The sequence below is a fragment of the Centruroides vittatus genome, unplaced genomic scaffold (assembly GCF_030686945.1).
Source record: "Centruroides vittatus isolate TY-2023 unplaced genomic scaffold, ASM3068694v2 contig_290, whole genome shotgun sequence".
In the NCBI taxonomy this organism is placed as follows: domain Eukaryota; kingdom Metazoa; phylum Arthropoda; class Arachnida; order Scorpiones; family Buthidae; genus Centruroides; species Centruroides vittatus.
This window is the reverse complement of record NW_027121846.1, coordinates 2,777,868-2,796,096: the sequence shown is the minus strand read 5'-3', so window position 1 is coordinate 2,796,096 and position 18,229 is coordinate 2,777,868. Positions and strand designations below refer to the sequence as shown.

Below are 18,229 nucleotides of genomic sequence, written 5' to 3'. Positions count from 1 at the left end.
ATTATTTAAAATTGAGGATAGATCTGTGATTCGATTTCTATTAGGGCTTCTAAAATAGATTTAAACGATCGGATTAATCATTTGGTTGATTAGTGAATTTATTAAAACTAAAAGAATTACACCATTAAATCTATAGGCCTAAATAACTATGAATGATTTTTGAATTTGTTAAATGGTTTCTAATAGTGCAGAGAATTATTTTTTTCATTTATAGCGGAATTTACATAAAATTTAACAAATAAATGTTTAATTTCATAAACCAAGAGTTATTTTACAATTAAATAATTTTAATTTCTTTATACATAATCGTGCTATAATCATGATTTCAAATACCGAAAAATTCACTTAATTTAATCTTATTTGGATGTTTAATTCAATAAATTGTTTAATAAACTATTTTATTATTATTATTTGCATATAGTTGTTTATGAGTTATGTACAGTACAGTAAAGTACCCGTAAAACTGTCCTCGACAAGCTTAAGTCTTGTGAAATCTGCTTACAGTTTGACAAAAGAGGAAAATTGAGTTTATAATTTACACTTAAATACACGAGTCAAAGATTCTAATGAAGTTTATGAGTTAATACTATAAGATAAACTTTAACCTAAATAATTTTATTTGATATATTTGAAGATTCGTTTATTTTTATGATATATTTTAACAAATTTTATTGGATTATGTTTGTTTGATATACGATTTATTTAATATTAAAAATATACCATTCAAATACAGGTAAATTTATAAAAAATCACGAGCTTTAATACTGAAAAATATTTTTGTATCTTAAAGTATTCTTTTCGGTATGTTAAGTTAGGTTACAAAGTAACAATAGGAAAAAGAGTTACGTATTAAATCATACTTGGTTATTAGTATACAATTTTTAAGTTAAACGAAAAGTTAATGAATCCAGTTGAAGATTCAAAAACATTTATCGACATTAAAATATCATAATCTGTGTAAATTTACCCTGAAACAAGATTTAAAATAGCTATTGTATGAACTTTAGAACTTAATATAAATCTATTAAATTTCATGTAAGTTCTAATTAAATATAATAAAATTTTATATATAAAACTAAGCATTTTCTATCTCGTAAATCGGAACGTAAACATCATAATTTATTCATTTATTTGAAAAATGTAACTTGTGAAGTAGAATATAGAGTAGATTCATTCTACTTTTTGTATTCTAAACCTTATACAGAGCATTTCAAATCTTATAGCTTATAAGTTTTATATAAAAATTTGCTTCATAAAAATGTCCTAGAAACTAAATATAGTCACGTATAATTTTATGCCGGATTTAAGAAAAAGCGTGTAATATTCTATTATCGAAATTAAACTAAATTACCAAAGAAAATTCACAGATTTAAAAGACTTTTAATATCATATTCCACATTACGACTTTGCTTCAGCGCTATCGTAACCTTACTCCATATATCTCTTCGTTTAAATCATTAATTATTTTATTATAGAAACTATGATTAGAACTAGAATATATATAAATATATATAACACATATCAAATGGTTAATCTTTTATATAAATTTAAAGAAAAGATCTTGTTTTCAATGAAATTTCTTGATTTATAAGTAAATGAACATTTCTTTATTGCAAATTTTTTTTTTTAGTTTTGAAACAACAAAAACATGAAACCGAATAAAAATTTGAAAATGTAAATTAGAACTAAATAACTTAATAATTATATACAAAATGTTTTTAGGCGTTTAAATTTTGAGCTAAATAATCAAAGGATTTAGTTATTATTTCGGGATAAGAAATTTTTAAAAATTTTATCAAGGCCTACCTACTATTTTAAAATTAAAAAAGAATGTTAAATAAACAAAAGATACTTAAATAATAGTTTCTTTTTCATGCGATGTTGTTTTATAAAGAGTCTGAAAGTTTTCTTTTCGTGCTTTTGATTTAATTTAATTATACATTTCAAACGATTGAAAATACGAAATATTTCTTTTCCAAATACAATTTAAGTATGTCAAAAATCAGTTCTGAATAAATTAATATTCTGCCTTCGGCGTAAAAACAAAATTTTTGGGAATTAACGAGTGTTTATTAATCAACATAATGTAAAATATCTAACAAATTCCATCAAAATGTATATAAAAGAGAAATACGTCTCAGTTAATGACAGCAAATTGACACGACGAATTTCAAATTCCATTTACATCCTATTAATCAGTAAATGAATTATTTACCGATCGTTTAAATAAAATTGCTGAGATACTACTTCAAAAATGATTAATTCTCCAGGAAAAAAAAAAAAAAGAAAAGAAAAGAAAAGAAAACATTTAAAACGCGTCTAATCGTATTTATTAACAACACAATAGAACAATACAGCTAATTGATCTTTATGTTTATATCTTAAAAAATTAGGATATTATTATTTATTATTCGAGCAATTTCACCTAACAAAAGAATGGAGTAAAAGTATTAAAAAAAAGAAAAAAAAAAGCAAAGCTGTGCAGATGGCGAGATAGACACTCAGGTTTCCAAAACTACATCATCTCCCTAATGGGGGACGGCACCTTTGCTATCTAACGAGTGCGTACTGCGCATGTGTAACTGATGTAGGACCCCAGATGGATAGAAGGGAGACTGCCCGCCCCTATAATCAACGAAGCCGCTGGGAACAAGGCTAGTAAATTGAATAGCTAGTAACCCCCCTAGAGGTAGCAAAGGGACGCAGGTGGACCCGTGCTTTAGGTAGACCCCCTAAGGCATCGCGCCAGTTGTTCGCACCCAATTAAGTCGTAGTGCAATTTTGTGCAGCAATGGAGTGATAATTGAAACGATGCAACTTTGAGATCCACTCCCCCTGTACTACATGGTGATTGACTGAATGGGAGGAGCTTTGACCAGATCATGAGTTACTTGTCTATCAGGATTGATTTAAATTTCTATGCATATATGAAAATTTGAATTTTACTTTTATTCTTCGTTTTATATTCCCACTCAAAAATTTTAATGAAATTTTGTATATTTCTTTAACAAAATCATACTTAATTAAAGTTTACAAAATAAAAACAATTTATAAATTTGAAAATTTATATTTTTAATCGAATTAATTGTAAAACTTACAAGTAGTTTTATTATAATTCTTTTTTTTTAATTTTATTTAAATAGTTACTTTCGATGACTAAGTGCGAATTCGTGGTAAGTCAAGTATCCATCGTTGTTTAAGTCGTCTTCTGAGAAAAGAAGGTCGATGATTGCTTTAAAAAATAAAAAAATAAAATCATAAATTTTTATGGGTTGTAAAACATCTGTTGTAATATTCACCAACCGCGGTTAGATGACGGCCGCGATTAGATAGTATCAGCAGTAATTTTAGCCTACTTTTCCTACTCAATTAGGATATCTCTAGTGAGGTCTTGTTTAAGTACAAATTTTTACAACACTTATCACGTGTTGTGTAGAATTATTGGCAATCCGATCCCACAAAACACGTGTCGGGGTTACTTTGTGTGGCGAGAGGCAGCTTGTAACTACTTCGGTAACAAAACTCTAAAGCCCATAGTGTGTTTAATATAGCGCTTAGTAAGCCGTGAAGATAAACGTGTATAATGGGTCACATGGATTGTTTTTAATCGTCATATTTGAATAACGAGATATTCTTATTAAGTGCATCAGCTGATTCGTAATGGTGTTATCTCTTTATGAAAAATATTCAGAGTAATTTGCATGAAATTTTATAAACAGATTATCGTTAACATGAATTGAGAATTTGATTCGGATAACCTAATTGTCAAGTCGAGTTTTTACGCTGGGTTATTTATATTATTCAAAAGTGATGCCAACCTTTCTCTCTCTCTCTTTTCCTTTTACTTACTTTTTTATAGTTTTGACCTACAAAAATTCTGTTTATCTTTAAAATCTTTTAAAATTCTAGAGGTCTGCTGCAAACCGAAAATTCTATCCACGGGCTTTTTTTATAAATCTAGTTTTTCTTTAGGATAGACCCACTGAAATGTTTTCGACGTCTTCATTCTTGTTATGAATTTATTTTTTCTTTAACAAATAATTGATACTTAAGATACAATACTTACTATTTGGACGTTAAAGAAATACAATACGAAACGAATGTTATTAATAAATATTGCTTTCATATAATCCTAGAGTTTTAATTATATTACAATTTACTATAACTATTATAACTAGCAATTATTATAAATTCGAGCTTAGGGGAAAAGTCGTAAGCTAGTATTAAATATTCAAAATTAAAGATAAAATTACGCTTCTATTCTTTTCTTTCCTAGGAAGAACATTGCAGAGTTTTAGATTTTTTAATAATATAAAACTTTGCGACATCTTAATTGTTAAATTTAATTTATATTAAATGAATTGAGTTTACATGTTGTACGAATATTTTAAATAGTATTACTTCTATAATATTTAAATGAAGATTTATATTTTATTATTTATTTGAATGGCTCTAAATTTCGAAAATGAAGTTCAAACAAATGAAGATAAATCAGTAAGTACAACTTAAAAATAAATACATATCATATTTTAAATGAAAATAGAATTAATTACGCATAGGCCTGCATATTAACTTCATTCGTATCGATAAAAATCTTTTTATTATTCTAGATTAACGAACGTTAAAATGTTTCAGCATGATTAGTTGTTATAGAATTATGTCGTGTTTATCGGGCCTACAACTCGAGAATAACAATTGTGAATATATTTTAAATTTCCGTAATTCTAAATATGATGTAAGCAATGTACTTTATTAAAATATGTTTGTCATATACTCGAGTTTACTCGTGTAACATGTTTAAATAGCTTAGCCAATGGATTTGTTGTTTATATCTACGGAAATATATACCTTACCGGCATCAAGTTCATATATTTCATTCTGTTTTCTTTGTTTTTCCAGCCGATCGGCTTCATTATATCTTTCATTTTCTGAAATACGTTCTTCCGTTACATGAGTGAGTGCCATTAGCAATTCGAGTCCATCTAATTTCCCATCTTTGTCTAGATCATGCAACCTACATAAATAAATAAATAAATAAATATGTATATTACTAAATTATGTAATTTTATTTCCAATAATAAAACCAAAGATAAGCTATATATAAGTTTAAAAAAGTCACCTGTAAATATTTTGAATTAAATATTTTATTATACAGTTATAATTATTATTCACATATTTTATAAATAGTAACGACAAAGACATATTTATGTAACAAAATATTAATAGATTAATAATGAGACGGCGTAACGTTAGTGTTTAAGTATTTATTAATCGAATTAAAACGTTTTAAGAATTCTTCGAATAGCGTAAGGGAAGTGTTTTTAAAGCCGCAGATTAAATTTTAAACACGTATTTTATATTAAATACTGAAGCTATATTCTATAAATTAATATATTAGCTTTATAATAAAGCTCTGTAATATATATATATATATTTCCCCTTGTTTTAAACAAAGAAGCTGATTTCAAAATAGGAAACTATCACTTATGTAGATAAACAAGCTTATGAAAAATGTTTATTTATCGCGAAGAAATCTTAAATTGGCGAAGAGGTCCTGTAAAATGATAAATAGTAGCCTATAAGCCTACAGACTATCATTAGTTTAATGTAGCCCCTACATAAAAATTTATTATTTTAAATCGATCTCGTGGATTTAAAAGGAAAAACTTAAAAAAATATTTTTCAATTGGTGAAATACAAATAAATTTTGATTTTATTTCCTTTTAAAATGACGCTGTCTATAATTTACATATTAAAACAACCCCAAAATTCTTCAAATGCATTATATTAAATTGAACTTATATTTAATCTGCGACGACGAATAAAAATCTTCGTCGCAATTCTGCAAAATTTATTAAAATATTTGACTTAAATAATTAATAGAGACTTTAAAAAATGGAGCTTTTTTTGGTCTTCGGAAATTTTTTTACCTTCGTTTCTTAAACGTTTAATTAATCAGGTTTTAGTTTATAAACAACAAAATAAATTCTTACGATAAGAAAATTTAAAATATATAAAAATGTTATTAATATTTTTATTTTAATTTAATTTTGATATTAAATTATTTTAATCGGTATTTATTAAATGGAATTTCTACTTTCCATTATATATATATATATATATATATTTTTAATAATCGGAAAATTTTTGAAAAAAATACACGAGATAATGTCATAGATAATGAAGTTATGGATCGCTTACGCTTATTTAATTTCTTGCTATAAAAAGAGAATAACAAAACCAAAGAATTAAAACAGTTTTTTCTTATTCCTTTTTTTTCGTAAAAGTAGATTTATAATAATATGATAATTAAAAAATAAATAGAAATACACGATAATATAAAATTATAAATTTATCAATCCGACAAGAGTATATAGGCCCTATATATTTGAAATAAGCATATATTTTAAATATATTTACGGTAAAAAAGTTTTAAATTTAATTTATATAGGCCTATTTAAAATCTATTACAAAGCTTAAATGCAGAATTTCATAGGCCTACATAAACTGATTACGAACAAGGCTATTGGCTATTTCGAAGCTAAAATTGATCCTTTTTCTTTCGTACGATGATTCAAAAAAATGCCATTCAGAACATAAAACAATAAGCGATTTCATCAGAAAGGAATGTTCATTTATTTCTTTGTAAATAAGTATCTTAAAATCTATAGGCCTAAAGAGTATTTCAAAGTTTAATAACTAAGGTATACAACTGATTCCCAATTTTGTATTAAAAAAAAAAAAATATGAAACTAGTTATAATTTATGAAGTGAAAATAATGATAAATTTCTAAGATTAACGGATGAAAAGAATGAAAAATTTCGACTAAATCCGGAAAATTTTATAGTAAATTATTAAAGAAATAGTTTACGTTATTTTCAGATATAATATCTAATAAAAAACAATAATAGTTTGTAGATTATAATGCCGATAATCGAATATAATTTAAAATTTAAAGCATATTTATCAATGCAAAGACGACAGATGTTATTTACTGAAAGGATCTGCTAAAAATTCAAACTACTGTATTAGATATTCAAGCTTTATTTGTTTATTTATTTTCAAAATGTTTCTCCAAGTATGGTTTATTAAAACTATTTTAATTGTTTTTTTGTTATAGCTTCCAAATGCTATTAAATATAACTCTCTCCATAAAGACAACGCAGTCAAACATATTCCGAATTGAAATGATAACTAGGCACCAAGAACTGGAAATTGCAATCAAAAGTAAGCTTATATAATTGACATTAAATTTATGCTATTAAATGTTTCGCTAATATTGAAAATAGAAAAGAATTATTTTTAATACTTTAATAAATTTTGAAAATAATCAGGCCTATAGTTTATAAAATAACGTAAATTTAAAAAAATTGCAATTAAATTTAAGCATATATCGGATTTTAAGATAGACGAATAAAATATTAAATTGTTCAATAAATTATTAGATGGATCATGTAAGATTAACCTAGTCCTTAATATCTCAATGAAATGACCATGAATTACCTACAATTATTGGATCAAATCAAATAACTGTCCATTCAATATCTTCTTTATAACATTTGAAACGTTAGGATCGGGAAATAAGACCTACACTTTCGCTTTTTATATTTAGTTTATACCGACACTATGAACAACGTATCTATTAAACGGCATTTAAAAATTTCTTTTTTTCATGCATAAATATAGTTGAATTCGTTAATTTTTCCTACGCTTAATTGTATGCTCCATTTTATCCTAATCGGAGAACGGCCAGATATGGAAAGCAATAATAAAATACTCTGATGCATTCTATTGTGGCATCTTCTCTACACATTTTTCAAAGTAATTAATACTTTCATATAAAAAAAAAATATGTGATTATATATTCTACAAACATAAAAAAAGTTGTGAGAAATATAATATACAGTCTGTCAAGAAATTATTTCTATTTACAGTAACTTTCTTTTTTAAAATCCTGACCTTCTGGCGACATTAGGCCTATCTATTAATAAATCTATTTAACAAAATTAATTAAATCGGTATTTAAAAATCTATAAAAACAATTATTCTTGTGCTATTTACATATTATTCTACAACGTACTGTATTTTGCGTAGCGTGTAGTTTAAATATATATATATATATATATATATTTTAATCAAGCTTGCTTGTAATCATGTTCTTATTTCTTGCACAATTTATTATATTGATATATCATATATATTAATGGATAGTTCGAATGATTAATGGTCTAGTCCAGGGGTGGCGAACCTATGGCACGCGTGTCCGAAGTAGCACTTAAGGAGAAATCATTTGGCACGTAACGTATCGTATTATTTTGATTTATCATCTGTCTTTTTCAATCAGCTTTCTAACATTTATTCTAATTAAAGCATTTTCGTTAAATTTATTTAAATATCGTTATTCGAAGTTTAAAACTTTGGCATCTTTATGACAAACGGGCTCAAAAAGACTGGCCTTTTTGAGCCCTGGTCTAGTCTGTTCCTAAATTATAATACATATTTTAGAATTTTAGCAGATAAAATTTAAATTTTGTTTATGTTCTACGTAAAAGGAAATTATTTAAAATGTTTTTTATTATTTTCTATGCAAAATTTAATATAAAGGCCTATTCCAAACTAATTATGTAGAACACGATCTCTTGACAATAATCTCATTTCTAGCTTTGAAAACTTTACAATATTTTTTATTTTTATTTTTCATAAATTGTAAATATTTACGAAAAGAAGATATTCTTAAGTACTGTACAGTGCATTAAATATGTTAAATAAAAATAAACTTTAAAAATTGCTTTTTATGATTAAAAGTTAAGTGATACTTGAAACGTTTCCAACGTTATAAAAGTATTGAAAAACTTTTTAAACACTTCGTAACCGATTTGATTTTTTTTTTCAATTAATCTATTAATGAATTTATTTATAAGTATATAAACATCATGTAGCAAAAATGTTGAAAAATGTATCAACTTCGAATTACAAACTATATAAATTTTTATTTTTTAAATATATCTTTGTCTGTATTAAAATTCTCTAAATATAATTTACATAAACCTTGTATATGTAATTTATCATTAAAAAAAATTCAGCACGAGTTTATTCGTAGATATGATAGAGAGAAATTAATAAAGTTAATAATTAACCGTTGAAATTTTAAATAAAATAAATTTTTAAATGTTCCCAAAAAGATGTAATGAAGAATGTAACGCCATCTAGTATCAAAATTCATAACAATTAAAATCGATTTTGTAAAAATTTTAAAATAAAATAAATTCTCTTAAAAAAAATGATAGAAATTTCCTGTTTTTATTTTAAATATAATGGAAAAATTATCAATATTTTTCTAAATAAGTAACTATTAAATTATTTTAATACAAAATTATATAAATGTAAACATTCAAAAAAAATAGGCCTAATTTAAATACATTTATTAAAGTTAATATTATATATATATATATTTCTTTTAATTTAAGATTTCTTTCCCTCTAGATATAATATACATATATTAATATATAAATATCGATATCATTAATTATTGTCGAGAATATGGCCGTTTTATGATTACGACATTTAGGAAAATTTCCTTAGGTCTTGTTTTCATAATTTCATTTAGTAAACAAATACCGAACTCGGCTTAAAAATCAGTATTTATTTAAAAAACCCTTCTTGAATTATCAAGAGGGAAAAAATACCAATTTGTCTGTTAAACAATTCCGATTACAAAGAACCGAGAGGACAAAGAAGTAAAAGGAAGAAAGGTGTTTCAATTCGGAACACGTTCGGATTCTCATCCACTCAATTTCCGTTCTGACGTTGGTCGTTTCCATAGCGACCGGACTAGTCATATGCAAATGAGCTCGGGCTTTCTTGAAGGCGGAAATGGCAAGGAACCAAAAAACTGGTAATCGTCTTTCAGTAATTACGATATGAAGCGTGGATAAGAATGATCCCGGGTAATGTTCGATAGACGGAAATGCATTCTTTTACAACAAATTTTATTTTCTTTCGATTATTTTATTTATTTTTTTAAATTGAAAAAAGAAAAAAAAATTGAAGATCGATTATGAAACTGGCAAGATTTTTTTTTGGTAGGAGAATACGTCACATGATACGTCACATTATTGTATTAATAAATTCTTATTAATACAATACCGTATAGTAGTTATTCCTTAACGAGTTTCTTGAAAATCGTAGGTTTTTATTATATTAAAATGTTATAATTAGATAGAAAAAAACTTACTGAAAATAATAAAATTCCATTTCGAAATCTGAAATATCATCTGCCACGTCAAAATCATATTCATTTTTCAAGTCTTCTTTAATATGGCTAAAAACGAATCAAATATACGTTTTATATATTGTTAATATGTCTAAAAATGAAATTACATACTTTCTATCTCTTAAAATTTCTTCGTTTTTTAGGAAATTAGTCGGAGAATCTCTAGGTATATAAGGATGATAATGATCATCGTGCTGGTATCTTCTATCGAGTTGCACCATCGATGTACACGATAGTACGATAAATATATTCAACAGTATCATCTATTTCAATTTATAAATAAATTAGGTAAGGACTTGTACGGACAAAATACTAATTACTCAAAACAATAATTAACTTTTGAGTAATTAGTAATTGTTAAATTTATAGTAACCGTTTATATACACGAACTCCGGTTACACAGGTGAGACGAAATAACATTTGTTTATATTCGCGATCGCTTTAAATTATTATTAATTTACATTAAAAAATATATTTAAAGTCTTACTAAATTTGGTTAATGTAACCCTTGGTGCCAAAATGGCGGCTCGTCTCTGATTCCGGCAAGGAAACAGTGGGACGCACGTTCTAACCTAACCTAACCTATTCTAATAAATTACCATAATTATTAGCAACCAAATTATTAGAATAGGTTAGGTTAGGTTAGAACGTGCGTCCCACTGTTTCCTTGCCGGAATCAGAGACGAGCCGCCATCTTGGCATCAAGGGTTACATTAACCCTAAAGTTAAGTTGTATTGTTATTTAAAGTAAATATTTTCTAAAGTTCTAAGTATTCTCTTCAATTTAAACTGAATTATTTATATATAAAGCTTCTTTAAACAATTATCTTTTATATCTGAAATGTTTTTATGATTGTTTTAGACTAAAAAAGTAACAGTTTAGCGATTTAATTGGAAATATTAAATAGCTTTACCTTCTTTCCCGTGTTTTAGACCTAATTCTTTGCCGAAATAAGGATATTTTGTAGCACTTTATCCTTTTCTTATCATCGGCATCTGGAAATTCTCAAAATTATCTAAATTAAATAGATATTCTTCGAATTTATTGAGTCAAAGTAACAAAATAAAATTATAAGTGCCGAAAGTCGATTAATCTAAAATGTACGATGGTTTTTCTAAATTATTTTCTTTTTAAACCTAAAACCCTAGTTTATTATTTTAAAATAAATTCGTTAATATAAAAAAATAATATCGTAATTAAGTTAAATAATTTATTAATTATGTTTATCTTAAGTTAATATAATAAATCGGATATTTTACTAAATGTTAGTTAATACGGTATTTATATTCATATTTTAAATATTTATGATATTTATTTTAATTATTCTTTTTTGTTTCTAAAAAAAAAATAAGATTTTTTTTTCATAACAATCTCATTTCTTCCCTCCGAATCTATTTATAATATAGTACTTGATTGCTAGGCATATTTCAATAATTTTCTCTTTGTTTCTTTCACTTTGTCCTCTTTCTGTTATCTGCAATTCTTGTTTTAATAACTTAAAATCCCCTGATAGAACTGAGTAATACTTAAATCAAAACTAGCAGTTTTAATTTACTTTGTCCATTTTTCTCATCGCTCTTTTTTCTATTACAATTTCTGATAGGTTACGGATTATTTATTTTTTAGTCGATGAAGCATTTAATAACGTTTTTAATCAAAATTCGGTATACTTATCAAATTCATCCTTTGTTTTACTATTCATTCAACTTTTGATTTTTTTTTTTTTTTTTCAAAATCCCATTATCCGAAAATCCATCATTCTTTCGCTACAGTGAATGAGAGTAATTATCCAATCGGAATCACCGAAAAAAGGCAAAATTGATTTCTTTCTTTTTGTAAAGATACCTTCAAAAATTTAATATTTTCTTAAAATTCACAAAGACGTAGCTTTTATATTTATTTATTAGGAATATTTTTAATGCTAACAGAATAATTCATTTCTGTGTACAGTATTTAGGATTTTACTTTAAATAAATCATGAAACTGGGTCTTAGTTTCTTCGAATTTTTTTTTTTTTTTTTTTAATTTTTAACTTCTCCAATTAGTTAAGTAAAATCAATCGGAAAAAATCTTTTAAACTTAATTACTTAGAAATAATTCTAAATTCAACAACAAACTTTATTCTTCTACATTTTTATACAGCGTATTTATTAATATGTATAAAAATTTAAATATTATCTTAAAAATTAATCAAATTTATTAAAAATTTACAATAAAGTGCAAATCTTAAAATAATTTAAGTCGGTTATTTTGTATTTGTTTTAAATTTTCTGGAATAGTTTTTAAAGTTAGAAAATAGAGTTTATTTATGTACAATACAGGCTGTTAATGAGTGAATACTATCCGCGAATACTAGAAAGTATTTGAGATTTGTAATCTCGAATATAACACTAATAAAAAACAAATTACAATACTACGAATACCTCTAATATCTCACTATCCGTACAGACAGCGGCTTTTCAGTACCCGTGGTTTAATTTGCGACGAGAAAAGGAACAGACTAGATCCTAATGTGTTCGAATGCTTGTTTTCTTAAATAAAAATCTGTACTAGGTAAGAATGAGAACAATTATTGATAAATCTGTTGTAGTTAAGATAAAAGTACCTAAAATAAACACTTGTATAACTCGGTTCGAAGTTTCACTTCTTATTATTAAGTAATTGTTTTCTTTTTTCCTTTATTAATTTATTTAATATTTATCCCTTCTTATATAACTTAAAGTATTCGGATATTTGCCTAAAAGCCATATTCAATCGTACAATTTAGCATGTGACATACGATAAAATTAGACTACTGCTACGACCGTATGAAATAAATTATAATAGCTTTATTGCATATGTGCTTCTTATTATAATACACAAAAATAAGCTATTTTTTTTAAAAAAGATGTACATTATGTATAAGATATAATAAGCCGAATAAACTATTATTATTGTATTGGTTGCAACGTTTCGGGTTGTAATCAGTATGTATTTTATAATTATTTGAATTTTGCAAATTATTCAAGCTAGTGATCTGTACACTATAATCCGATTGCAACATTTCCCTTGCGCTTCATTTCCTTTTGTAATCTTCATTGCAGTAATTTAACCATTCCAATAAACAATCGAAGTTAATAAACGAGTTATGAATCTGTATTCTCAGCAGACACAATCATCAAAGGAAAATAGTAAAATAAGCATTACAAATCTTTTTATAACCGTAATTAAAAAGTATAAAATTAAAATAAATATTTGAGATTTTTATTTCAAAATATTAACATACAATTTCTTTAATACGAGAAACGATGACTTTCGAATTTATAAATATTGTAACTAGAAATTATCATAATACATATAAGAGATTGAATTATAAGATCAAAATTTAAGTTTTAAAAATACTGATTTTTGAAAATATTTCTACTTGAAAATCTTTATTTAAATTCCGCTAGTTTTAAAGTAAAATTAGGTCAAATTACCGTTAACTTTTGCATTTTAAAACACTAACATTCTATATAATGAAAAGCCGTGTAGATATTCTATAATAGTACAGATTTTAAACAGATCTAAGACCTAAGTAAATTCTTTATTTTAAATATTTTCAGATCTTATTAATTGCGTTTTTTTGGATTTATTTATTGAGAATAAGAAAATAAATTCCCGGCGGAAAATCTATGGTATATTAATGTTATCTAATTTGTAAGGGTAGGATAAAATTCGGCATCGAGGGAATAGAAAATTTTATACGGTGTTTGTTGTTTTCTTTCTATGATTATCCATGGCCTTGGTTTAGTAATTGATGGGATATGAATCTCTGCAATAAATGCATTTCATCCAGATCTCATTTGTTAGTTTTGAATCGTTCTAATACTTACTCCATTCTCTCATCTACATTTTTAGCAAATTCAGTTCGTTTAATCTCGTAAAGTAAAATAAATTTTAAGGAAAAATAGAAAGTTTTATCTTTTATTTTTACTCTTATCGTATTTAGTGTGAAATAAAGAATCCATCCTGATATTTTAACCCGTGTGATGCTAAGACACCTAAGACCAAATGAATGAATTGTGTTTAATATTTAATGGAAACAGTACGATTTAAACATATGAATTAAAATAGATTAATATAAATAAATATATTCTATTTAAATTCAAAATTCCAGAGTTTATCATGTCTGGAATTAAGAGTAGGTGTATTATTCATTCCACAGGCCACCCAGTTATGAAGTCGAGCATTTTGTACTTCTTCAGAGTTTATCTCGAAACGAAAAGAAAGAAATAATAATAGTAGTGATAATAATAATAAAGACAACCTTAGACTTTCTATAAAAATATTCAAACAAAAGGATTTGTCGGTCGACATTTCCTTTCATCGTCTCTAAGGATTCTTTCTATATGCATTCTTAATAATGTCAGAAATATTCTTAGAAAACCCAACAATATGCGCATAAATTTGAATATACAGTATTGGATTCTTCGCATTTCTAGCTCCAGAATAAAATATTTCCAGGGGAAAGAGGGAAGAGCAAATACTAAAGGGAAGTTCCTAATAAATAACTAATATGTCTTGTCAAAGTTGAGGGAAACCAGAGGAAAGCAATTTTCAATGAGGACATTTCCCCGCTCTCTTTTCATGATGAAAGGAAATCAAAAGAGATACGTAGAAATTGTTTCTAATTTCATTGGATATATGTTTTCATAGAAAGCGCCAGTCAGTTTTTTATCACTAAAGAAGGTTTGGAATAAATTAGATTATTCGAAGATACCTGAATTATTTTCGATCTAATTTTTAGCTTTTTTTTATATTTTATGGATAATAAATATGACTAAAACATTTAAATAGTAAATAGAATACCGATATCCTACGCTATTCATTATTATCTACTAAGAGAATAGATTTTACCTGTATAGAAATATTCATAAGAGTATGTTTTAAATATCATTTTTCAAATTTCCAAAAGATGCTACACCTTTTTAGTTTTCTTATTTAATGCGAAAACTGTTAGGTTTTGTATATTAAAAAAAAATTTTACCGACATTTTTAAAGAATAAAACAAATTTAAATTTAAAAGTACCGCTTCAATAATAATTAATATACAATTAACGCACAAATTTAATACATTTTTAATACATACAAAACTGAGCATTTATAAAACTATACATTATTTACGTTCAACTTTTACTTGTCTTTTTATTAATGATGCATATATGTTAAAACAAACTTCTTTAAAAATTAAATTACACATCTTATGAAGTCTGTGATGTGCTTTTTGTAAAGGAATTTTTTTCCTTTCTTTTCTATTATTATTTTTTCTTTTTTTGCAAGGGGAAAAAAGCCTAAAAGGCACAACATCAATTTAAAGTATATCAATTTTGTAAACTTTTTTGATATTGTATAGGATTCTGTTGGCTTATGCTCCAATATTTTAAAGTCAAAATCGCTTCTATCCTTCAATTTGTTTATATATTTTCTATAAATAACCATCGTTAGCTGTTTCATCTTTCTTCTCTCTTGACAATCTTTCTCATTTTTTTTTCCCCTCCTGCATACTTCTCCCAGTGTTTTCAACAATGTCTTAGATCGTCATTTTATCTAGTTTTATTCCAACTTTTTTGTTATTTAACTAGTTTTGAGTTTTGTTTTATCGTTAGTTTTTGTTTTCTTTATCACAAGTATTGTCTTATTTAGCCTCTTCAAAACTTTATGTATTATAATTTGTTATTTATTGTTAGTACTTCGTTTCTTTTCTATTTTCTTGTCGCTCTTATCGACTTTTTTCATGTTCATTTTGTATTTTTTTTTCTTTTTACGCGTTGCTACTTTTTATATTTAAAAATAAATAGCATTCATGCAATATAAAACAAAGCCGTGTTTTATAATGTATAGAACTATTGTCGTATAGTTTGAGATTGGCCTATCTTTTTTCATTTCTAAATGCCTTCTCTTCTTCATTATATGACGTAGTGTTCCAAAGATATTCTATCAAATTCCTATCTTCTTCCTGATTTTCCTACTGGCTTAGCACGTTCGACGGACTTAGGCCTAGTCTACCCATCAACAATACAATTCAATAATGGCGTCATTGATACCCACATCACTTCTTTTAAATGTAATTATTGAATGACATTTATTTTATAAAAGTTCATTTCTGGTATAGTTTAGCTTTCGAAATCGTATTCTTTTTTTTTTTTACTTTGTGTATAATTTCTGATGGAACTATTATGATTATTTATCTTTCATCTATTTATCAAATTTTAGATACTTTTTTGCATGAAAACGCATTTAGATTTCAAATTAACGAACATTTCGGATATAAATTTGCATTTGAATGAGTCTTGAGTACGGGTTTTTCATGATAATATATATTTTTTGAATAATATTGTTTTTTTCCAGCGGAAAATGAACATTGGATGTAATATTCAAAAGTGAAAATATTAAATTAAAAGTGATTTGTTAAAGGGAAATGTAGTAAACAAATATAGAAATAAGTTCGCACAACTACGCTTCCTCGTCATAAATATGAAAGGAAGTTAACTTCATTATACGTGTGACAGGAAATGCGATAAAGTTATAAAAACTCTCAGGAAGGAGGGAATTCGAACTCGAACCCGAACCCAAACCGCGCGCTCACTTGTCAAATATATATATATATATTTAATATAAGTAACAATTTATATTGATTAAATTCCTTTAAATTAAAATTTAAAAATTGTTTAACTGAAACTTGTTTTTTTTTTTTTTTTTTGGTTAGAAAAAGTGAGTCCACATCTAGACATTTGAAACGTTTATTTGTTAAAAACGTCAAGCTAATAGAAAAATAAAAAAATAATAAAAATTTAAAAGCATCTGATATCCTCATCTATCAATAATAAATATCGCATTACATAACACCAAGTAACGCTACGACGTGACATTTCTAAAAACAAAACAATAACATAACTTGTTTCAAGTCACGTCAGCAATCATCAATCCTGTTTCGTTTCTCAGTCACAAGATGGCGCTTAATTAGTCATGCTTCATTATTTCCAGAAAGAAAGAAAAAAAAAGAAACATTAAAATATAATTATTTTCTTTGCTTAGCAATAATCTTTTCCATAAAAAAATAAAAATAATATTTACTTAGAGTAACGCCGATATCCGGTTTTCGTCGGCAACTTTTTAAAAAGCGACATTGTACGATTGTTTTAGTAAAGAAAATACCACATTGACATTATTCAAAAATGTCTTTTTTTTTTTTTGCAATTAATTTATAGCTTATTCTGATTTTTATTTCTCTTCGAAATAACAGCTGAGCATTAACGTATCGATAAATTTCGTTATTCGTGCGTCATATTTTTGAAAATATTAACCAGAATGCATTGCCTTCATTTAATATTTTTCTCAAAATTTAAAAAAAAAAAAAAAAAAAACAGAGGCAATATTCTTTATCGGTATCTGTTCATTAACAAAGGACAATCGAGGGAAAAAGTCGAATTTTTGGCAAGATCACGAACGTATTGTTTACACGTGCGTTCTCATTTCCTGTGGAAGATACCTGCCATAGATAAATATGCATTCCTTCTCTTTCAATTATGTCAACATCTTATTCTGAATATCGCCCACTTATATTACGCCCAGAAACAAGTCTTATGGGCATTAAAGTAGGCGGAAGGACCGCCTACTTCATTCAGACCTTAAATATCCTTGCTTTTTACAAATAAACGATCTCTTTAAAAAATGATTCAGTGTTTTCTGCGGTGAAATTGACGTAAGTTACTGAAACTCCCGACCGATATTACACTTAATAAACGGAAATTAATCATTAACCATTTCCTCTATTCGTACCCTTTGCACCGGTTTATAAAACCAAAAAGAAAAAAAGGAAAAAAAAAAAAATTGAAATTCGTCGAGTCTGCGAGCGGAGGGAATATTCCCTATCTCTAGGGAAATTTTATACAGATACATTCACTTTAAAATGAATTCCTACGATATTATGGTT

At 26.0% G+C, this 18,229-nt stretch overlaps 1 protein-coding gene across 1 annotated transcript; it reads right to left on the bottom strand.

Annotated features, from left to right (window-relative positions):
- Nucleotides 1-3,063: 3,063 nt before the first annotated feature.
- LOC136972422 (multiple coagulation factor deficiency protein 2 homolog) lies at nucleotides 3,064-11,220 on the bottom strand. Its single transcript, XM_067267023.1, has 5 exons — nucleotides 11,189-11,220; nucleotides 10,386-10,537; nucleotides 10,236-10,322; nucleotides 4,854-5,014; nucleotides 3,064-3,232 (listed from the first exon to the last, which is right to left on the bottom strand). Exons 2-5 carry the CDS (start codon nucleotides 10,535-10,537, stop codon nucleotides 3,144-3,146), a joined length of 489 nt encoding a protein of 162 aa, XP_067123124.1. The 5' UTR covers nucleotides 11,189-11,220; the 3' UTR covers nucleotides 3,064-3,143.
- Nucleotides 11,221-18,229: the final 7,009 nt, after the last annotated feature.

Coding starts and splice junctions, on each gene's coding strand:
- LOC136972422 (XM_067267023.1), bottom strand. CDS start 10,537: ATGATACTGTTGAATATATTTATCGTACTATCGTGTACATCGATGGTG. Junction 10,323..10,385: donor GAAATTTTAAGAGATAGAAA/GTATGTAATTTC, acceptor ATTCGTTTTTAG/CCATATTAAAGAAGACTTGA. Junction 3,233..4,853: donor AATATATGAACTTGATGCCG/GTAAGGTATATA, acceptor TATTTTTTAAAG/CAATCATCGACCTTCTTTTC.